The sequence below is a fragment of the Rhinoderma darwinii genome, chromosome 5, assembly GCF_050947455.1.
Source record: "Rhinoderma darwinii isolate aRhiDar2 chromosome 5, aRhiDar2.hap1, whole genome shotgun sequence".
NCBI classification, from domain to species: domain Eukaryota; kingdom Metazoa; phylum Chordata; class Amphibia; order Anura; family Rhinodermatidae; genus Rhinoderma; species Rhinoderma darwinii.
Genome location: NC_134691.1, coordinates 143,261,456 through 143,284,997, shown reverse-complemented (window position 1 = coordinate 143,284,997; position 23,542 = coordinate 143,261,456). Strand labels below are relative to the sequence as shown.

Sequence of the window (23,542 nt, the reverse complement as noted above, 5' to 3'; positions counted from 1 at the left end):
CCCCGTAATGTAAATATATAGGTATTTTAATTGATTATATGATTGGATGTAAAAACGAACCGTTCTCTGTCTCTCGGGTTCACAGCTACCATTGCTCCTCTGTCCCACATTCCATTAAACTTTCCGATGACTGAGCTACAAATGACAACGATAGAATCATTGCAGACATACTGACTCACTTACAATTTTACAGTCATAAATATGCGTTACTCATGTCACATGCTCAACGTATTGTATTAATTTTCTTTTTGTAAGAATATGATAATATTGATAATAGCGGTGTCCTGACGTCCTGTAAATAATATTATGGAGTGAATACTTACTCTGATATGTCATAGATACTGCAGCAGTACAGTGAAATGTTCCCAGATTCACTCTGATGACAAATAACAGATATGAAACAGTTACATTGTCCTCACACAGGCTGCCCCCCCCCACAGTGATGTCATACAGGAGTGGTGCACGCACTGGGCTTAAATAGCCAAGTTCTAGTGTACTCATGAGACCTACACACCACCCCATCTGCGGAGAAGACGGGTACCACCAAGCCTGCTGAACTCACTCCATAAGAGGCTCCAGCAGTCTAAGTATCATTACAAACCCTATCCTAACCCTCTTTTTCCATGGCTCAGCAGCAGCCTTCTATCTGAATTAACCCTTCCCTACACTGCCATAACTACTCAAGCTGTTGCACCCCCCCAGAAATAGCTTAACTCCTGCAGCTCCTTCTCACTGCATTTTCCCTATCCTATCATAACCCTGCACGAACCCCCTTCCAGGCTCTCAGCCCATAGCCATATCCCACAAACCTTATCCTATTCCAACCCCCTTTGTACTTATTACTCTTTTCCCTACAGCCCCTTATTGTGTTAACCCCCTTAGTTACAGGGACAGTTCGAGCCAGGTGGGGGAGGGTCACAGAAGTAAGCGTTAGTGAGTGTATTGTATTTTATGTGTACGTGGGTGGGTATTCAGATAGGATACTGTACCACGTATAGTGTTAGTATACTCATTACATATTAATAGTTAGCATGTATATATTGAAGTATACTGATACTAGATCGTGAATATATAGATATTTTGTGTATACTGTGTTTTATAGCACAGTGTGATTTTGTGTTGGTAATAAACCTTGCTTTATTATACACTTGTGTCGGGAATCACCGCACGCACACTTGGCTAATAAGGCAAATAGAAAGTTTAATACAAGGGAAAAGATAGGGGAGCTAGGCATAACCCCAGTGACCCTAATAAAAGGAGGTAGTATCAGCGCGGGACCCTAGCGCAGTGAACCTCGCCAAATACTAGCCCGTTACAAACCGGACATATGCTCAAACTCTTGGCATACATCCCGCCCATAGGAATCTATGGATACTTTGCTACACATTTTTTTAATTTAATTTTTTAACCATTTCGAAACTCATAGTCGACAATTTTTTTCAATACAAGGGCATCCTGCACTTTAAACGAAGTCTGAACAGAGCCTTACTTGCACAAGAATAGTTCAATATTACTAACCTTAAATACTTTAGCTTGAGGGATCCCTGCTACAGCTTCTTCAGTGTAAGGGATATTATGTTCAGAAAAAAAATCCTTGAGTGCTATCTCACAGACATCAACCCCAACAATGTTATGGCCCATGTCAGCCAGCCTAACATAAACCATAATAAAAAGATTCTAGTCATTAAAATGATTCAGAATATTGCATGATTCAATTCCTGGCTATTTGTATTATGACCGCTGAATACTATCTGCATGTACCATTTCATATCCACCGCCTTGCCACAGAGAGGGAAGAATATGTTCAGTTTTGTCCTACCATTTTGCATTTCATTCAAGAATTCTGCTAGTAACCTAGATTAAAGATAAAAATAAGTCATCTGGTTAACAATTTAATTTATATAACAATACAATATTGCTAAAGAGATTAATTGGGATATGGCTCCCTAATACCTATGGTCAGTGAGTGATCGTGTTCACAGCTCCCCAATATCTCTGATCCTCCACTTTGTTATAGGTAAGTGGAATATTTTCATAAGCGCAAGAAGCTTTTCTAAGATGTTGGAAAATCTCATCGAACACACAATCAGGGTGATTATTATATATGAGGGTGAGTCATAAATTATCCGCACTCCAGTTATATTAAAACTTCTGTTGGCATCTTATCAGTGTTTTCCGTATGAGGTCGCTGTCTCCCCAGTCACCGCTGTGCAGGTTTGAACGTGTTGTCTGTTTATTTATGACTGCGGTACGAGAAACAATGGCTGTCCCACCTGTGATTTGCGCGGAAGAAGAACAGCGTGCAGTGATTTTTTTTCTTGTGGTCTGAGGGGGTGTCCGGTGCCGATATTTATCGAAGACTTTGTGCACAATATGGAGAAAGTGTTTTACCGCCAAGAAGTGTGTATGAATGGATAGAGAAGTTCAAGGAAGGTCGTACAAGTGTCAGCCATGAAGAAGGAGCCGGACGCCCGTCCACGACTGATGACAACATTGAGCGTGCACGTGAACTCATTCTATTGGATAGACCATCACCTTTTTGGTCCCATTAAAGAAGCCCTACGAGGACGAAGATCACGTGAGATGAAGAGGTGAAGACAGTAGTGCATTCGGGGGTCGCAGCTCAGCTTAAAACATTTTTTAATGTGGGAATACGAAAGCTTGTTGACAGAAGGACAACTCGTATTGAAAAGCAGGGAGATTATGTCAGAAAAGTATGTATTTGTCTTTTCTGAAAATTGATTAAAATAAATTCTACATTTAGTGCGGATCATTTTTTGACTCACTCTTGTACATTGTTGCATAAGGCTGTAACATTGTACTGTGTGTACTGTACTTTTTATACTTACGGGTGTATATTATTTTCATGAAACCCAATATTTCTTGTTTCCCATTTCTGTCTCCAGTCTTCTTCTGAAAGAACCCTGTTCTGCTTTGTTTCATTGAGTTCTGAAGGACTGGTCATAATTTGAAGCTGTGAAGAAAAAAAGAGAGGTTATACTGTAAAGTATTAGTATACATTTTTGAAAGCAATAGTCTGTCTAGATGGCTGGAAGTGTTGCCATTACAGCTGGAACTTGAGGAGTCTTCTAGTGAAATGGGGCTTCTCTCCTATGAAGTGGAATCACTAGCACATCACCCGGCCATTTCATTAGCCTTTGCTTTCACAAAGGATTTGCAGACGTGGAAAAGCAGAGTTGCTTATGTTGCATTAGCATCAATGGCAGGAATGTGTCATTCCTCTGGGCTATTAGAGTAGCGACATCTATTTTTGTGTTTGTTTAAATGCAATCTCATGTATCAATGTGATTTCTTTATTTCGGTTTAAAGGGGTTTTCGCATAATGATCATTTATCACCTATCCATGCTGGGACGGCCACCGATCTCGAGAACGGGTACTGGAGTGCCCTATGTGAATGGAGCAGGAGTGCGCATGCTCGGCCACCGCTGCATTCGCTTTCTATGGGGCTGCTGGAGACAGCGCTCAGCCCCATTGAAAGTGATCAGACAGTTATCACCTATCCAAATGATAGGTGATAAACGATCATTATGAGAAAACCCCTTTAACCCCTAGTACCAAGCTTATTTTAGTTTTTTTTTTTCTGTTCCCGCATTCCAAGAAACATTACTTCATTGGTACCATTATTGTGTACGTATGACTTTTGTTCATTGTTTGTCCCATTTTTGTTTGGGAGGTAAGATGATCAAAAGAAAAAGAATTCAAGCGTTTATTGTTATATTTTTACAGTGTTCACCTTGCGGGTTTAATAATGTTATATTTTAAAAGTTTGGACTTTTAAGGACGGGGCGATACCAATTAAGTTTTTATATTTTTTACATTACTTGAGGGAAAAAAATGGGAAATTTTTTTTTTACTTTTAATAGTTTTTCCTATATTACAAAAATTTTTTTTTGAACACTTTTGCAGTTTTTTTTTGTCCTATTAGGAGACTTGAGAATGTGATTGTTAGATCGCTGGTACAATACACTGCGATACTTTGTATTGCAGTGTATTGTGCTTTTAGTGTCCCCCTATTATAGGTGTTATCCTGGATTTTAAAATTGATGGTCTTAGAATATCCTTAGAATAGGCAATCAATATTAAATCGCTAAGGGTCCGACTCTCGGCACCCCCACCGATCAGCTGTTTAAAAGGTGGTTGCAGCGCTCGTACCAGTGCTGCAGCCTCTAAATTGTTTACATTGGTTTAATTTCTGTTCGTACCTACACACGCCGTTACTTTAGTAGCAGTTGTGCAAGATATTGTAGTATTGTCCCATTCAAGTGAATGGGGCAGTGCTGCAATACTTAGTGTAGCTAAACGTTCGACAAACTTCTGACATGTCATAGTGAGATGTCAGAAGTTTGGATTGGTGGGGGTCCGAGCACGGAGAACCCCACCAATCACTAGAACGAAGCAGCTGAAACACTCGTGTGAGCACTCAACTGCTTCGGGTCTGTTCGGCTTTTTCCGGAAATAAAAAGTCTATGAGCCTGTACTCCGATACATCGGCTTTCCGGAAAAAGCCGAACAGAAACGAAGCAGCTGAGTGCTCACACGAGTGCTTCAGCTGCTTCGTTCTAGCGATTGGTGGGGGTCCCCATTCTGTCTAACGGCTTGAAAGGCCACAATCGTTACTGACCGCAGCATCGAAGTGATTAAACGGCAGGATCAGAGTTATCTCACAGCTGTAATACACAGCTGACACTCGCAGTGTATGGAGCTTAGCCCATGCCCCGATAATTACATACATGTACGTCATCATGGATTAAGGGGTTAAGGTGGTACAGTTACTAGAAATCTATGTGCAATTACATGAAAAAAAAAAAGTTTACCGAAGTCACATCTTTTAGATTTTAATATCTATTCACTGCCATCCAGTGTATAATGCCGGTGGTTGTAAAAAAATAAAATAACATAAAAAAATTATTACACTTTAAATTTCCAACATCTTAAGGGGGTACAAGGGCTGTGATGCCTGTTGTGAGTTTGTTCCCTAATTAAAGGTAATATTTTGTGATGATACCCCACTATGCTTTCACCCTGCTTTTCACCATATGGTACCCTACTTAGCCATTTTGCAGAGTCTCAGTGTAGTTTGTCTTCGCCACCTCCTGCTAGTGATAGGTTACTCTTTACAAGCAGGATGCAGTGAGAAGCTGCATCTCATAGAAATACACTGAACTCTATGCACACAGCAGTCAAAGGAACTATGGAGAGTTCGTGTGAGTCATAGGAGTTTTAAAACTCTGCAGCTAAATATTGTATAGACTCGCCTATTCTATTACTGCACTCCTGGTCAGATAAAATCTCTACAGCAGCACACTATGCATGGAGGACCTACAGAGCAACAAGGAGGGTGGTGCTGAGTGAGGAAGGGAGGTCTCAAAACTGCCAGGAGGGATGTGATTGGTGATGATGTAATCCTATAGTTCAGAGGAAGTCAGACACACAGGAGAAAATGACCTCCTGTCTACACATGAGTACATGGTCTATTTTGGTGGTCAGGCTGAGATCACATGACAACTCCCCATAATAAAAAGGCTCAAAATACATGAATGCAACTGAGCAGGGAAGAAACAAATTACACTGCTAGAATATTGCTGTTGAGTTAGCATGATATGTGCAAAAATACTATTTGCCAGAGTGCTTCTTTAACCCCTTAGTGACCAACAATACGCCTTTTCACATTCGTCACTAAGGGGCCTTAGGCTAGGCTGACGCCTTTTCACGTGAGCCTAGTCTAAGTCCTGCACGGGTCTCCCGTGCAGGCTGGAGCCGGGGCTCAGCTGTCTGATGACAGCTGAGCTCCTGCTCCAACGCCCGCGATCAAAGTTTACTTAGATCGCGGCCGATTAACCCATTAAATGCCGCCGTCAATAGCGACCGCGGCATTTAACTTTGTTTACAGAGGGAGTGAGCTCCCTCTGTCACCCATCGGCGGCCCGCAAATGCAATCGCGGGTCTCCGATGGGGTGTCATGGCAGCCGAGGGCTTGATAAAAGCCCCCAGGTCTGCCCTGGACATATGCCTGTTAGGACGCGCCGGAGGCACGTCCTAACAGATTGCCTGTCAGATTTACACTGACAGGCAATAATGCTCTGGTATACGAAGTATACCAAAGCATTATAGCAGCGATCTGAAGATCGCACAGTAAAGTCCCCTAGTGGGACTAGTGAAATAAATAAATGTGAAATAAAGATTAATAATAAAAATGACAGTAAAAAAATCCATTTTTTCCATAAAAAGTGGTTTTATTTAGTAAAAGTGTAAAAAAAAAAAAAAATTTACACATATATGGTATCGCCGTGACCGTAATGACTCTATTAATAAAGTTAATATGTAATTTAAACCGCAAGGTGAACACCGTAAAAAAAAAAAAACAAAAAACAATGGCAAAATTGCTATTTTTTCCCATTGCCCCCCAAAAAAGTCCTAATAAAAATGAATCAATAAGTGCCATGCACCCCAAAACAGTACCAATGACAACTACGTCTCGTCCCGCAGAAAACCAGCCCAAAAAATCACTACATTGATGGAAAAATAAAAAAGTTACGGCTCTTGGAAAGCAACGATGCAAAAACAAATAATTTTAGTTCAAAAGTGTTTTTATTGTGCAAAAGTCGTAAAACATAAAAAACCTCTACATATGTTGTATCGCCGTAATCGCACCGACCCATAGAATAAAGGTAACATGTTATTTAAGTCGCACAGTGAACGGTGTCAATTTAAAAATGCATAGAACAATGGCGGAATTTCAGGTTTTTTTTATAATCCCCCCCCCCCAAAAAGTTAATAAAAGTTAATAAATAAGTTATATGTACCCAAAAATGGTGCCATTAAAAAGTACAACTAATCCTGCAAAAAACAAGTCCTCATACAGCTATGTAGACGAAAAAAGTTATAGCTCTCTGAATGCGACTATAGAAAAACGAATAAAATAGCTTGGTCATTAGGGCCTAAAATGGGCTGGTCACTAAGGGGTTAAGCGGACCATGGAGGATATGACAATGTTAACATTCATCTAAAATTCAACATTGTTTTGTCCACGTTACAAGAACGTTCAGTAAATAATGGTAAGGATGGGAAAGAAAACGCACAGTATCACTGTGCAGAGAAAAGGCGAAAGGGGCCGTGGACCCTTCCTCTAGTGATCAATATGATCCCACTGGACTCCACTCATCAGTAAGTGATGTCATTCAGTGAAAATGATTCAAAATAAATACAAAATCTGAACCTATGGCAATGGTTAAAAGTGACATTTAAAGCGCACTAAAGATTGCTTTACTGCACTTCGTTCTACTGTAACAGGGCTCATATTGCTGTTGTTTACTATCACCAAGGTCAAACTCAACTGTTCCTTGTTACACTGTGCCCTTCTTTTAGTACAGCAGCTAAACTGGTTTTCTTAACCCTCTACCAACCACAGCACGTGTAGTCAGTCTGATGAGATGTGAATCAGATATACTCCAGTCTGATGCAATTTAAGTGTAAGTCAGCTTCACACCTTTCTGATTGCTTACATAATGCTTTGGAATACATAGTGTTCCAAAGCATTATAGCCTGTGTACAGGCAAACTATTAGGCCATGCTTATGACAGACCTACAGGCCTTTGTTAGACTTTCGTCTTCCATGGTAACACATCGGCGCCCTAGTTGCGACAGGAGCTTGGCTGTATATAACCGCCTCGCTTCTGCCGCTGATCTTGCAGGAGATAAAGCGGTCATCGCAGTAAGCAATATTCGCCAGTGGCGGATATATCAGTCATAGGTCATTAAGGTGTTAACCCTTAAGACCCGGGCCAATTTTGGTCTAGAGGACTAGAACATATATTTTTTTTCCTTTTATGCATTCTGCCAAGAATAACTTTTTTATTTTTTTGTCCAACATACCCGTAGAAGACTTTGTTTTTTGTGGTATGAGTTGTACTTTATACAGTTGCCATTTTTTGGTAACTTGTGATGATGCAGCAAATGTTCACCATAAAAAAATACGTATTTTGAACCCCAGGAATTGTAACAACACGTAAAATGAAGTTAGCTTTTTATTTATGACACAGCGCATGGCATAAAGAAAAAAGAAATATAGAACGATGGTGGATTTGTTGTTTTTTTTATTCCCCTTCCTCCTAAAAATGTTTTATAAAAATGAGTCAATAAAATGATATGTACCCCAAAATGGTACAAATTAAAACTACGACCGGTTTTGCAAAAAATAACCACTCATGCGGCTACGGAAAATTAAAGGGGTTAAATATTGACGAATATATTGATCTCCGCACATTAGTGCACTTACTAATTTAGATGCTTTATCAAATATGCCTCGTTGCGCCAATACAGTCACATGGTTTGTCACCGATCATGTGGCGGCAAGGTGCTAAACAGATTGGCAGTTCATTGCGGTCATGTGATGACATCCCTACACTAACAGGAAAGTAAGTCTTAGCTGTATAACCAAGTACAAGTGCCAGCCCCGTGTAGTCACATGTCCGTATACAACGGGTTCCCTAGAAGCGCATGCGCAGTCTGAGAGGCGAAAGAAAAACGCAGTGCAGGGGAAAAATTACGATGCTGGGACTCCAAAAACACTGATACAGGTAACTGGCCCTAGTATGTGAGTGCATTTGAGATAGGAAATTTAAATTGTAAGCCCCACGGGAGACAAAAACTGATGTCCGTGTACAGAGCTGCAGAATATGTTGGTGACATATAAGCAACAACAAGATAATAAAAATTCCCTGCAGACCATAGACGTTTTTAGAAGAGTTTTTTTTTAAATTTGGATCTCATTCACAGAGTTATCGGATTGTTACCATACTACTTGATGGCTGTATTTCTGCTTCTAGCCAACTGGTCCAATACAAACCAAAATAGCTTGAAAAAAATACGAAGATCTGGTAGCTATAAGATATTGCAACATTCCCTGCTTGCTTGTTATAGCCCACATTTTGGTGAAAAATTCTATAGATTTACTTTTCTGAAATACATTCTACTGTTTGTCCACATATGTGATCTATAAGCCGTGTTCACACGTTGTGGATTCTCTCAGGATTTAGATGTGAATTGCGTGGTTAAACCTTGACAGGATCAGCTCGCATTCCGACAGCAATGTATGTGAATATGATATTTTATGCTCTGGAAAAAGAGTTAGCAGATTAACTCCACCGAATTACAATAGAGCTAAACCGTGTGCAGATCCGCATGCCAATCTGCAGCAGAAATCCAAGTTTCAGCTACGGATTCCTGCTATGAATTATCTTCAAAATCCATGTCGGATTTGCCTAGGGCAATTCCTGACCATACCCGTCTCATTTAGGGTCAGTTCACACGTTGCATAAATATTGCAGCTTTTCTGCAACGGAATTACTTGCGGAAAATCCTCAGCAAATACAGTAGCAGCAAAGTGGATGAGATAAAACAAATCTCATCCACATGCTGCGTAAATACGGAGCAGAAAAAACGCTAAGAAATTGACCTGTGGTGCCGAATTTTGTTCCGCAGCATGACTATTGTATTTGCATAAACGCTGCTTACTTGTTGCGGGTTTTCCCCATTGAATTCAATGAACCGGTAAAACACGCAACAAATAGCAGTTACTGCGTTTTTTTTGCAACGGATTCGTATAGATTCTGCCGCAAAGAACGCAACTCAGAAATAAAATCGAATACTTACACAGGAGTCTGTTTCTTCCGCCGGGCCGGCCTCCTGGGATGACATTTCATCCCATGTGACCACTGCAGCCAATCACAGGCTGTAGCGGTGGTCACATGGGATGAAATGTCAACCCAAGAGGCCAGCCTGGATGACGTCATCCCATGTGACCAATCATAGGCTGCAGCGGTCTCCTAGAATAAAACGTCATCCTAGGAGGTTGGCGTGCTAGCAGGCCGGCTAAATGCTGCAGTTTTCCACAGCGGACATTCCGGGCGAAAAACTGCACCACAGTTTGGTGCATTTTTTGGCCCGGATTTCGCTGCTGCGCACAGGGCGCATATACGCTGCGTGCTTTTACGCAGCGTATTTGCCCCGTGTGAACTCAGCCTAACACTTCTCATACATTCATGTGGAAATATTATATTTTCCCACTACTGTCAAACAAACATTTTTAGATACGTTGGTCTTTCAGAAATAAGCTGGAATAGGAGATCTAAACCACACATCACTCTGTATCGTACACTTACCTGTGGATTGCAGTGCGATGATGAGCTGCACTCCCAGCAGAGAAACTCCTTATAGTAGATGACAAATTACAATGACAAGACTCTTTAAGTGGAATGCTTGATCCCTCCTCCTCCTACTGGAATGTATGAATGAGCTAGTCACTATGAATAATCACTTTTAAAGTCAGTCTATACAGCTTTTATAGAAAACACGCTCCAGACAGATTATTCTACATACAGGATTATGTGACAAAAAATAGTATTATAAGTGACAGCCAGCACGGTTTTACTAAGGACAGAAGTTGTCAGACCAACCTAATCTGTTTTTATGAAGAGGTGAGCAGAAGCCTAGACAAAGGGGCCGCTCTTGATATAGTGTTTTTGGACTTAGCAAAGGCATTTGACACTGTCCCTCATAGACGTCTAATGGGTAAATTAAGGACTATAGGTTTAGAAAATATAGTTTGTAATTGGATTGAGAATTGGCTCAAGGACCGTATCCAGAGAGTTGTGGTCAATGATTCCTACTCTGAATGGTCCCCGGTTATAAGTGGTGTACCCCAGGGTTCAGTGCTGGGACCACTATTATTCAACTTATTTATTAATGATATAGAGGATGGGATTAATAGCACTATTTCTATTTTTGCAGATGACACCAAGCTATGTAGTAATGTTCAGTCTATGTGTAATGACGGGGGTGGGGAGACAGACAAGTGAGCCCTAATCTACCCGCCACTCAGTCCCTGCCTACTTGCAACGACCCGCCCTAGGCAATTGGGCGACTGTCCCTACGCTCAATAAGTGCACAACAGACAAACAGACAAGGGTACACAGAGCTAGGGGGAGAAAGGGGCAGTTGCCCACGGCAACACCGTGAGCAACAAGAGAAGTGAGCAAGCCGAGTCAAACCAGGAGAGTACGAGGTGCCAAACGCAGAGCAGAAGAGTAGTAAACAAGCCGAGTCAAACCAGGGGTGTACGAGGTACCAACGCAGAGCAGGAGAGTAGTCAGCAAGCCGGGGTCAATATGAAGCAAGGACAATAGTACAAGAAGCTGCAGCAGGGCCAGGAAACCAAACGAGAAGAATCACAAGCAAAGGAGGAACAGGAAAGGCAGGTATAAATAGACAGAGGGCGGAAGCTAGCTCCGTCTGGCCAGGCTGTGATAGGTTCTCCCACTCCTAAGCCTGCCACCCTGAGTGGTGGAAGATGGAGTCAGTCTCACAGACATAGAAGCAGATGCAGACTGATTATCTATGGGTGTTAACCCCAAAGCTGTGCCTGGCAGATCCTTTACATCTTGTTCTTAGAAATGAAGGCTATTCCATGCGAGAAATTGCCAAGAAACTGAAGATTTCCTACAACTGTGTGTACTACTCCCTTCAGAGGACAGCACAAACAGGCTCTAACCAGAGTAGAAAGAGAAGTGGGAGGCCCCGCTGCACAACTGAGCAACAAGACAAGTACATTAGAGTCTCTAGTTTGAGAAATAGACGCCTCACAGGTCCTCAACTGGCACCTTCATTAAATAGTACCCGCAAAACGCCAGTGTCAATGTCTACAGTGAAGAGGCGACTCCGGGATGCTGGCCTTCAGGGTAGAGTGGCAAAGAAAAAGCCATATCTGAGACTGGCTAATAAAAGGAAAAGATTAATATGGGCAAAAGCACACAGACATTGGACAGAGGAAGATTGGAAAAAAGTGTTATGGACAGACGAATCGAAGTTTGAGGTGTTTGGATCACACAGAAGAACATTTGTGAGACGCAGAACAACTGAAAAGATGCTGGAAGAGTGCCTGACGCCATCTGTCAAGCATGGTGGAGGTAATGTGATGGTCTGGGGTTGCTTTGATGCTGGTAAAGTGGGAGATTTGTACAAGGTAAAAGGGATTTTGAATAAGGAAGGCTATCACTCCATTTTGCAACGCCATGCCATACCCTGTGGACAGCGCTTGATTGGAGCCAATTTCATCCTACAACAGGACAATGACCCAAAGCACACCTCCAAATTATGCAAGAACTATTTAGGGAAGAAGCAGGCAGCTGGTATTCTATCTGTAATGGAGTGGCCAGCGCAGTCACCAGATCTCAACCCCATAGAGCTGTTGTGAGAGCAGCTTGACCGTATGGTACGCAAGAAGTGCCCATCAAGCCAATCCAACTTGTGGGAGGGGCTTCTGGAAGCATGGGGTGAAATTTCTCCCGATTACCTCAGCAAATTAACAGCTAGAATGCCAAAGGTCTGCAATGCTGTAATTGCTGCAAATGGAGCATTCTTTGACGAAAGCAAAGTTTGAAGGAGAAAATTATTATTTCAAATAAAAATCATTATTTCTAACCTTGTCAATGTCTTGACTATATTTTCTAGTCATTTTGCAACTCATTTGATGAATATAAGTGTGAGTTTTCATGGAAAACACAAAATTGTCTGGGTGACCCCAAACTTTTGAACGGTAGTGTATATATATTAACCCCTTAGTGACCAGCCTATTTTAGGCCTTAATGACCAAGCCATTTTTTAAGTTTTTCCATCGACTCAAAGAGCTATAACTTTTTTTTATTTTTGCGACGACATAGCTGTATAAAGGTCTTGTTTTTTGCAGTACAATTTGTATTTTTTATTAGCACCAAATTGGGGTACGTATAATTTATTGATTACCTTTTATTAACTTTTTTGAGGGGGGGAATAGAAAAAAAACAAGCAATTTCGCCAAGCTTTTTTTGCGTCCTAAATTTACCGTGTGGTATAAATAACACAATAACTTTATTCAGAGGGTTGTTACAATTGCAACGATACCAAATTTATATAGATTTTGTATGTTTTACTACTTTTACACATTAAAAACCCTTTTTTTTTTTTTCAAAATTATTTGTTTTTGTGTCTCCATATTTGAAGAGCCATAACTTTTTTATTTTTCTGTCTGCAGTTGTATGAGGGCTTTGTTTTGCGGGACTACTTGTAGTTTTTATTAGTACCATTTTGGAGTGCATGCGAATGTTTGATCACTTTTTATCAAATTTTTTTTTTAAGACAGGATTCACAGAAAATAGCAATTCTTGCATTTTTTTTTCTTACGGCGTTCGCCGTGCAACTTAAATGCAGTAACTGTATATTTGGGGTCGTTACGGACGCGGAGATACCAAGTATGTGTAACTTTTTTTTTTTTAATAATAAAGCATTTTGTAAGGGGAAAAAGTGGGTTTTTATTTATTAAACTTTTTCTTACTTTTTTACTAGTCCCACTCATTCGATCACCTTTATAATACACTGCAATACTTCTGCATTGCAGTGTATTTCTGAATGTCCGTGTAAAACGGACAGGCATCTGCTAGGCCAGCCTCGGGCCATGCCTCTGGTCCCTAGACAGGGAAAAAATAATAATGTAGCTTCACCCTGTCTCCTCTGCCTTTTGCTTGTGATAGGTTTCTCCAATCAGTAATTACACAGGAGGCAGTGAAGAGCAGCATCTCATAGCAATACACTGGACTCACTGCACACACAGATAGTATAGACAGTTAGGCCACATTAGCACGAGCATGACAGATTTATGCGTAATAAAAAAATGCGTGCGTTGCGTTATTGCATCAGTGTGCTTTGTGAGTGGCATGCGTTTTTTTTTCAATGGAATTGATGTGCAAATCATGCAGAGCACACGGATGTGCATCCGTGTGCCTTGTGTGGTTTACACGCACCCACCGACTTCAATGGGCACATAGGTGCGTGAAAACGCACCAATATAGGACATGCAGTGAGTTTCACACAACGGACTCGTGTGAGTTTTCACGCAGCAAATGTGTGAATAGCCCCATTGAAATCAATAAGGTTGTGTGCTCTGCGTTGTTTCAATGCACAGCACACAGACGAGATTCACGTGAATTAGGCCCTTAGTGTGAGCCAGGGGAGTTGTATGACTCTGCAGCTAATCATTGTATGGACTCACCTATTATATCACTGCAATCCTGCTCCCTTAGACAGGGAAGAAATATTATTTTCAGCAGCACTATATGCATGGGGAACATACAGAGGAACATGGAATGTGGAGCTGGATTGGGAGGTCTCCGGACTGGGATTTTATTGGCGATTACGTAATCTGGTAGTTCACAGGAAGTCAACCACACGGGAGAGCCTAACCTCCTGTCTACACATGAGTACATGGTCTATTTTGGTGGTCAGACTGAGATCACATGACAACTCCCCATAATAAAAAGGCTCAAAATGCATGGATGCAACTCAGCTGGGAAGAAACAAATTACACTGCTAGAATATTGCTGGTGAGTTAGCCATATATGTGTAAAAAAAAAAAAAAGTGCTTCTTTAACCCCTTAGTGACCAGCCTATTTTAGGCCCTAATGACCAAGCTATTTTTTTCATCAAAAAGATTCAAAGAGCTATAACTTTTTTAATTTTCTGACGACATAGCTGTATAAGGAAGGTTTTTTTTTGCGGGATTAGTTTGTCATTTTTAATGACGCCATTTTGGGGTACATATAATATTTTGATTAACTTTTATTGACTTTTTTTTGCCGGGGAATAGAAAAAGTCCCTGAAATTCTGCCATTGTTCTATGCGTTTTAAATTTACGACGTTCACTGTGCGGCATAAATAACACGTTACCTTTGTTCTATGGGTCGGTACGATTACGGCGATACCACATATGTAGAGGTTTTCTATGTTTTACGATAATTGCACAGTAAAAACACTTTTGAACTAAAATTATTTGTTTTTGCATCGTCGCTTTCCAAGAGCCGTCATTTTTTTATGTTTCCTTCCAATGTAGTGATTTTTTTGGGCTTGACGTAGTTTTGGTTGGTACTGTTTTTGGGTACATGGGACTTATTGATTAACTTTTATTATGACTTTTTTGAGGGGCAATGGGAAAAAATAGCAATTTCGCCTTTGGTTTTTTGTGTGTTTTTTATTACGGTGTTCACCTTGCAGTTTGAATTACATATTAACTTTATTGTTTGGGTCATTACAGTCGCGGCGATACCATATATGTGTACTTTTATAAATTTTTTACACTTTTACTAAAACCACTTTTTATGGAAACAAATTGATTTTTTTACTGTAATTTTTATTTCACATTTATGACTTCTTTTTTTATTTCCACTAGGGGACTTTACTATGCGATCTTTAGATCGCTGCTATAATGCTTTGGTATACTTCGTATACCAAAGCATTATTGCCTGTCGGATTTACACTGATTCAGACCTGAGGGCTTTTATCAGGCACCCGGCTGCATTTGCGGTCCGCCGATGGGTGAGAGGGAGCTCCCTCCATCTGTAAACTATTTAAATGCCGCTGTTGCTATTGACCGCAGCATTTAACGGGTTAAATGGCCGCGATCTGAGTAAACTTCGATCGCGGTCGTTGGAGCAGGAGCCTGGCTGTCATTAGACAGCCGAGCCCCGACTCCAGCCTGCACTGGACACCCGTTCAGGGCTTAGGTCGGATTTACACGAGTGTATGCGTTTTGCGCACGCAAAAAACGCGGCGTTTTGCGTGAGCAAAAGGCACTTAACAGCTCCGTGTGTCATGTTCATATGGTGCGCGGCTGCGTGCTTTTCGCGCAGCCGCCATCATTAATTACACTCCGTTTGGATGTTTGTAAACCGAAAAGCACGTAGTGCTCTTCTGTTTACATTCATTTTTTTACTGCTGTTGCGCGAATAACGCGCGTCCCACGGAAGTACTTCCGTGTAGTGCACGTGATTTTCACGCACCCATTGACTTCAATGGGTGCGTGATTCGCGGAAAATGGCGAAATATAGAACCTGTCGTGAGTTTTACGCAGCGGACTCACGCTGCGCAAAAATCACGGACAGTCTGCACTGCCCCATAGACGTGCATAGGTCCGTGCGACTCACGTGAAATTCACGCGGGTTGCACGGATGCAAATCACGTTCGTGTAAATCCGCCCTAAGACTGGGCCGCCGTGAAAAGGAGACGGCCTAGGCTAAGGCCCTATAGTGACCGCCGTGAACAGGTGTATTGGTGGTCACTAAGGGATTTGTCCACACATAACGGAATGGCTTGCAAAAAAACTCTGTGTGAACAGGGCCATGGGCTTTTAGAAGCTGGCTCTCATATGATGTAGGTTGTCTGTGATGAGACAACCGCTTTAATATTTGACTGCAATAAATTGCAACTGATGTGTCTGATTATGGACAACTGAAATATAACTACAATATTAATCTATGTCTTTTTCAAGACGTTGCTGCTTATTTACAATTAGTCCATTATTAGTCTCTCTCAATGATGACTACCGGTTATAAAAGTATACGTGCCTTTTACACGGGCCAATTATCGGGCAAACAAGCGTTTTTGTGAACACTCGTTCCCAATTGCCTTGGGGAAACAGGGCAACGATCAGCTGATGAACCCGCGTTTGCTCGTTCATCGGCTGATCGTATGGTTTATGCTACACAAAATATTATTGTCGTCGGCAGAACATCTCTGTTTGTAAACAGGGAGTTGCGCTGCCGACATGTTGGAAATGTATGGGAACGTGCGATTTTCAAAATCGTATCCACTTTGCTGCTACTGTAAATGCTGCGGAATTTCCACACAGAATTCCGTTGTGGAAATTCTGTAGCGTTTCCGCTATGTGGGAACCTGGCCTAAGGGTTAGTTCACACGTAGCGTAAATACCGTCAGAAATTGACCTGCGGTGCAGCTTTTTAATCCACGGCATATCAATCGTATTTGCGTAATCACTGTTTTTGAGTTGCAGGTTTTCCCTATTGAATGCAATGGGGAGGTAAAACCCGCAACGAATAGCAGATAGTTTTTTTGCGGAGTGAGGGTATGTGCACACACACTAATTACGTCCGTATTTGACGGACGTATTTCGGCCGCAAGTCCCGGACCGAACACAGTGCAGGGAGCCGGGCTCCTAGCATCATACTTATGTACGACGCTAGGAGTCCCTGCCTCGCTGCAGGACAACTGTCCCGTACTGTAATCATGTTTTCAGTACGGGACAGCAGTTCCACGGAGAGGCAGGAACTCCTAGCATCGTACATAAGTATGATGCTAGGAGCCCGGCTCCCTGCACTGTGTTCGGTCCGGTACTTGCGGCCGAAATACGTCCGTCAATTACGGACGTAATTAGTGTGTGTGCACATACCCTTAAAAGCGGCGATTCCCCTGGAAAAAATCCACTCAGGAAAAAAAAAATAATAATCTTATACTTACCCAGAATTCTGTGTTTCTTCGCCCATGTGGCCTCCTGGGAGTGGTCACATGGGATGAAAAGTCATCCCAGGGCTGCAGAACGTCATAGGGATGCATCGCCATGGTAAGTATCCAATTTTTTTTTCTGTGCAGTTTTCCGCAGATTGGCTGCAGCGGTGACTTAGGATAAAACGTCATCCCAGGAGGCTGGGCTGCAGGACGTCAGAGGGTAAGGCCTTATTTACACGAACGTGTTTCACATCCATGATACCGCGTCGCACGGACCTATATAAGGCAATGGGGACATTCAGACATTCCGTGTTTTTCACGCAGCGTCTCCGCTGCATGAAACTCACGACATGTCCTATAACTGAGCGTTTTTTGCGCATCACGTACCCATTGAAGTCAATGGGTGCGTGAAAATCACTCGCAGCACACTGACGCACTTCCGTGTGCTGCGTGTGATTCGCGCAACAGTAGATCAAGAAATGAAGGGAAAAATAAAACCACCTCCTTCATTTCTTTTTCTAAACCTCAAAACCGCGTGTCATAAGGATGGTATATGCGCGAAAATCACGCAGCCATGCAGCAAACACTTATGACACACTGAACTGCAACGCGCAAAAAACGCTGCGTTCGTGTGAATTTCGCCTAAGTATGTTTTTTGTTTTTTTTTACCTGCTGTTTTCCGCAGCGGACATTCCGGCCGAAAAACTTCACTACAATTTGGTGCGGTTTTTCGGACGGAATTCCAGGGCCGATACGCTGTGTGCTTTATGGGTATGCCCTATGGGAATATACCCTAAGGCTGGGTTCACACGAGCATGTTACGTCCGTAAAGGATGGAACGTATTTCGGCTGGAAGTCCCGGACCGAACTCAGTGCAGGGAGCCGGGCTCCTAGCATCATAGTTATCTATGATGATAGGAGTCCCTGCCTCGCTGCAGGACAACTGTCCCGTACTGTAATCATGTTTTCAGTACGGGACAGTAGTTCTACGGAGAGGCAGGGACTCCTAGCGTCGTACATAACTGATGCTAGGAGCCCGGCTCCCTGCACTGTGTTCGGTCCGGGACTTGCGGCCGAAATACGTTCCGTCCATTACGGACGTAACATGCTCGTGTGAACACAGCCTAACAGTTCAACACTAGAACTACATAGACTGCACTGGCTGTTTGGGTTATCTCACTGGCTAGTAGAATCAAATCTACAGCCAGTCAGATGAATTAGCTAAGGGCACCATACTGACATGTGAGTGGTGGTCACCGCTGATACATCATCTATCTCCGCACATTGAGGTTGCCAGATCTGTGGCATTGGGCGACGGCAAAAAAAAAACTACAAATGGACGTATTTTGGAATTCTTTGCTAAAACATTTAAATCACACTGCATTCAGGGTTTATGTTTGGTGGCACTTTTTTAAATGGTACTGCCAAATGTATGGGGAGTCCACGGGGTGCCACCCCTGGACTCACCACCCCTATGGGCTTCTGCTTTTTTTGTGCTGTCCTGTGATGTCTTCCATATCTGTCCTTCTCCTTCTATTCGTGGCTGTCTGCGGAGCTGAGCGATGTGGAGGCGGTGGCAGGGTGCTGCAGGGAGTGGTTAGCTACGAGTATTCCTGACAAAGGGGGCTGCATGATACACGTGGAACAGTGGATTTTGTGTCATGTTTTAATATTTTTCTATATTTAAAGTCAATTTCTTGATAAGGACTTTTCTTCGGAGCCGTCAGTTCAGCTGACCTGACTGAATCGGCTTTGATGGAAGGATACAGCTTCTATGTACACAGGTTGCATAAAAGCTGTATCGTAAAAAGTATAAAATGTTTTAATTTTTTTTTATAATAGTCAATTTAAAAGTTGTTTTAAGTAGCTTTAAAGAGGCTCTGTCACCACATTATAAGTGTCCTATCTCCTACATAAGGAGATGGGCGCTATAATGTAGGTGACAGCAGTGCTTTTTATTTAAAAAAACGATCTATTTTCACCACTTTATTAGCGATATTCGATTTATGCTAATGAGTTTCTTAATGCCCAAGTGGGCGTGTTTTTACTTTAGACCAAGTGGGCGTTGTACAGGGGAGTGTATGACGCTGACCAATCAGTGACCAATCAGCGTCATGCACTTCTGTCCATTCATTTAGGCAGCGCATAGGGCTCCTTTTAGATCACTATGTGCTGTCTTATACGAACACATTAACAATACTGAAGTGTTTAGACAGTGAATAGACATTCCACGGGATGTAGTAGCACTTATACGGTAGCACTTATACGGTATAAGATAAAATACCACTAAAACACCAAGCAAAATCTGCGCTTCAAAAGCCAAATGGTGGTCCAACTGAGCCTGGCCGTGTACACAAACGGCAATTTATGACCACATATGGGGTATTACTGTATTCTGGAGAACCTGCTTAACAATTTATGGGATGTGTGTCTACGGTAGTACAAGCTGGGCACAACACATTGGGCACTGAAATGGCATATCTGTGGAAAACAGCAATTTTCAATCTGCAACATCTATTGTTTACTCATTTTTGCAAAACACTTGTGCGGTCAAAATGCTCACTACACCCCTAGATAAATTCTTTGAGGGATCTAGTTTCCAAAACGGGGTAATTTATCGGGGGTACCACTGTACTGGTACTATAGCTCAATGCAACGTGGGGTCAAAAAACGAATCTTGTAAAATCTCCACTCCAAATACTAAATGGCGCTCCTTCCCTTTAGAGCGTTGCTGTGTGTCCAAATAGCAGTTTATGACCACATGTTGTGTATTTACGTACTCTGAAGAAGTTGCTTTACAAATGTTACGGCGCTTTTTCTCCTTTATTTGATGAGAAAATGAAAGATTTTGAACCAATGCTGCGTCTTATTGGAAAATAATGTAATTTTTCATTTTCACTGCCCATTTCTAATAAAATATGAGACACCTGTGGGGTCAAAATGCTCATTACACCCCTAGATGAATTCCTCAATGGGTGTAGTTTGCCAAATGGAGTCACTTTTTTTGCACTGTACAGGTACCTTAGGAGCTTTACAAATGCGACATGGTGCCGAGAAATCAAACCAGCAAAATCTGTACTCCAAAAGCTAAATGGCGTGCCTTCCCTTCTGAGTCCTGCTGCCCAAACAGCAGTTTATGACCACATGTTGGGTATTTCCGTACTCTGGAGAAGTTGCTTTACAAATGTTATGGTGCTTTTCATCATTTATTTGTTGAAAAAAAATAAACATTTTGAGGTAAAGCTACATCTTATTGGAAAATAATGTGATTTTTCATTTTCACTGCCCAATTCTAATGAAATCTATGAAACACCTGTGGAGTCAAAATGCTCACTACACCCCTAGATTAATTCCTCAATGGGTGTAGTTTGCCAAATGGAGTCACTTTTGGGTAGTTTCCACTGTACTGCTACCTAAGGGGCTTTGCAAAAGCGACATGGTGCAGAAAAACCAATCCAGCAAAATCTGCTCTCCAAAAGCCAAATGGCGCTCCTTCCCTTCTGAGCCCTGATGTGTATTCATACAGTACTTTATTACCACATATGGGGTATTTCCGTACTCTGGAGAAGTTGCTTTACAAATGTTACAGTGATTTTTCTCCTTTATTTGATGAGAAAAATAAACATTTTTATCTAAAGCTACGTCTTAGTGGAAAAAAATGAAATTTTTCATGTTTACTGCCCAATTCTAAGGAAATCTATGAAACACCTGGGGGGTCAAAATGCTCACTACACCCCTAGTTGAATTCCTTTAGGGGTGTAGTTTCCCAAATGGAGTCACTTTTGGGGGGTTAACACTGTACTGGTACCTTAGGAGCTTTACAAATGCGACATGGTGCAAAGAAATCAAGCCGGCAAAATCTGTACTCCAAAAGCTAAATGGCGTGCCTTCCCTTCTGAGACCTGCCGCTTCCCCAAACAGCCGTTTGTGACCACATGTTTGATATTTCCGTACTCTGGAGAAGTTGCTTTACAAATGTTGGGGTGCTTCTCCTCATTTATTTGTTGAAAGAAATTAAACATTTTGCGTTAAAGCTACATCTTATTGGAAAATAATGTAATTTTTCATTTTCACTGCCCAATTCTAATGAAATCTATGAAACACCTGTGGGGTCAAAATGCTCATTACACCCCTATATGAATTCCTCAAGCGGTGTAGTTTCCAAAATGGGGTCTTTTTTGGGGTGTTTCTTTTATTTTTGCACCACAAGACCTCTTCTAACCTGACATGGTGCCTGAAATATAATTTAAGAAAAGGAAGGCCCAAAAATCCACTGGGTGCTCCTCTGCTTCTGAGGCCTGTGTTTCATTCCAGTAGCACACTAGGGTCACATGTGGGATATTTCTAAAAACTTCAGAATCAGGGCAATAAATATTCAGTTGTGTTTCTCTGGTAAAAACCTTCAGTATTACAGGAAAAATTGATTAAAATTGAATTTCTGCAAAAAAAAATGAAATTTGCAAATTTCCCTCCACTTTGTTTTAATTCCTGTGAAACGCATAAAGGGTTAAGAAACTTTCTAAATGCTGTTTTGAGTACTTTAAGGGGTGCAGTTTTTAAAATGGGGTGATTTGTGGGGTTCCTAATATATAAGGCCCTCAAAGCCACTTCAGAACTGAACTAATCCCTAAAAAAATAGGCTTTTGAAATTTTCTTGAAAATGTGAGAAATTGCTGCTAAACTTATAAGCCTTGTGACGTCCTAGAAAAATAAAAGGATGTTCAAAAAACTATGCCAATCTAAAGTAGACACATGGGGGATGTTAACTAGTAACTATTTTGTGTGGTATAATAGCCTGTCTTACAAGCAGATACATTTGAATTTAGAAAATGCTAATTTTTTGCAAATGTTCTCTAAATTTTGGTGTTTTTCACACAAAAATATTGAATATATCGACCAAATTTTTTCACTAACTTAAAGTACAATATGTCACGAGAAAACAATCTCAGAATCGCTTGGATAGGTAAAAGCATTCCAACGTTATTACCACATAAAGTAACACGTCAGATTTAAAAAATGAGGCTGTGTCATTTGGTGCAAAAGTGTCTGGGTCCTGAAGGGGTTAAAGACCAGATTGTTTGTTCTAATGTCCCCAGCACATCTAGTAATAATTCTAATATTGTCAAGTTGTGACCAATAGAGGTGGTGCCCAGACCCTACCGACCACAACGTCTGACATGTCTCCGTGAGATGTTACTTCTGTTTTTAATGACAGTGGCCCTTTAAGGGGAGGGGTAAATATCGTGGTAATGAAGAGGTTAAATGCATCAGATAAACACAACCCGTATGCGTGCAGCAGCCCCATTCCTGTATTCAGCCACATTCACCACCATAGACACCCAGCCCGCGTACCTTTCAAGAATCGGTACCTATATCCTATATCTGACGTTGAGCGCCGCACGTCAGACGACATAACCTACGTCGTGACGTCCGACGTCAAGTTTACTGGGAGAGGGGGAGGTCGCTGAGTACAAGTGAGTTGCTGCTACTGCTGCTTCCCGGAAGAAACCCCTCCAGAGTCGTGCAGTAAATGTTACGCCGTGAAAATCCGCACAGAAAGGGTTAAGTAATAGCTCCACCCCTTTCCATTAGTGTCACATTAATTACAGTCATCCTCCAGAGAACCCCGGGAAATTGTGTATCCAGCAGCACTGAGCAGAAGCCCCGACATATGCGAGTGGCCTGACAGTCCGGGCACCTCTCACTGCTGTGATCATAGGTAACCAGCAGCGGGAAGAACTGCAGTCCTGGTGTAGGGAAGACTGGCAGCACGGAATCGTCAATGCCTGCCCTGTACATCTAACATCACGTGCTAAGCACAAACAATCACGTGATCTACTGTATCTTTCTAGGTGATCTACCACCATGTCTGGATCTAAAGGCAGAGCGAAGAAAAAGACCACCACCACCACCCCAGCTGACCCTTCACCTGACAACCTTCCTGTGCGATCGTCTGGACGACAGGTGGCGTTCACTCTTCCTTTTCATACCCAAAGACCCATTTACACAACCCGATATTCATATTAGCCATCGCCGATACGACCCTAACGGTTATTACAGGCACGCATATACATGAAACGTTATCGGCTCCATAATGTTTACAAATTCATCGGTGACTTAATGGAACGTTCACACCTGTAGTATATTCGTAGAATACGCCTGCTTAATAATTTAATCTTTACATAAAGTCATAAC

At 41.8% G+C, this 23,542-nt stretch overlaps 2 protein-coding genes across 6 annotated transcripts in view; one reads left to right on the top strand and one right to left on the bottom strand.

Moving 5' to 3' along the window:
• The window catches only part of TPMT (thiopurine S-methyltransferase), a 31,265-nt gene extending 8,447 nt beyond the window's left edge, over positions 1-22,818 (bottom strand). Inside the window, exons 1-7 of one of the 3 annotated variants that reach the window (XM_075826592.1) lie at positions 22,700-22,817; positions 10,183-10,298; positions 2,850-2,974; positions 1,762-1,854; positions 1,519-1,651; positions 324-376; positions 61-135 (exon numbers count right to left, since the gene is read on the bottom strand). In XM_075826592.1, the coding sequence (XP_075682707.1) occupies positions 61-135; positions 324-376; positions 1,519-1,651; positions 1,762-1,854; positions 2,850-2,965 (470 nt within the window). In that variant the 5' untranslated portion in view covers positions 2,966-2,974; positions 10,183-10,298; positions 22,700-22,817. Of the gene's footprint in view, positions 1-60; positions 136-323; positions 377-1,518; positions 1,652-1,761; positions 1,855-2,849; positions 2,975-10,182; positions 10,299-22,699 lie in introns of all 3 variants that reach the window. The other 2 variants (XM_075826593.1, XM_075826594.1) reach the window with 2 other exon arrangements.
• The window catches only part of KDM1B (lysine demethylase 1B), an 80,286-nt gene continuing 79,467 nt past the window's right edge, over positions 22,724-23,542 (top strand). The window contains exons 1-2 of one of the 3 annotated variants that reach the window (XM_075826591.1): positions 22,724-22,821; positions 23,200-23,311. In XM_075826591.1, coding sequence (XP_075682706.1) covers positions 23,213-23,311 — 99 coding nt within the window. In that variant the 5' untranslated portion in view covers positions 22,724-22,821; positions 23,200-23,212. The other 2 variants (XM_075826590.1, XM_075826588.1) reach the window with 2 other exon arrangements.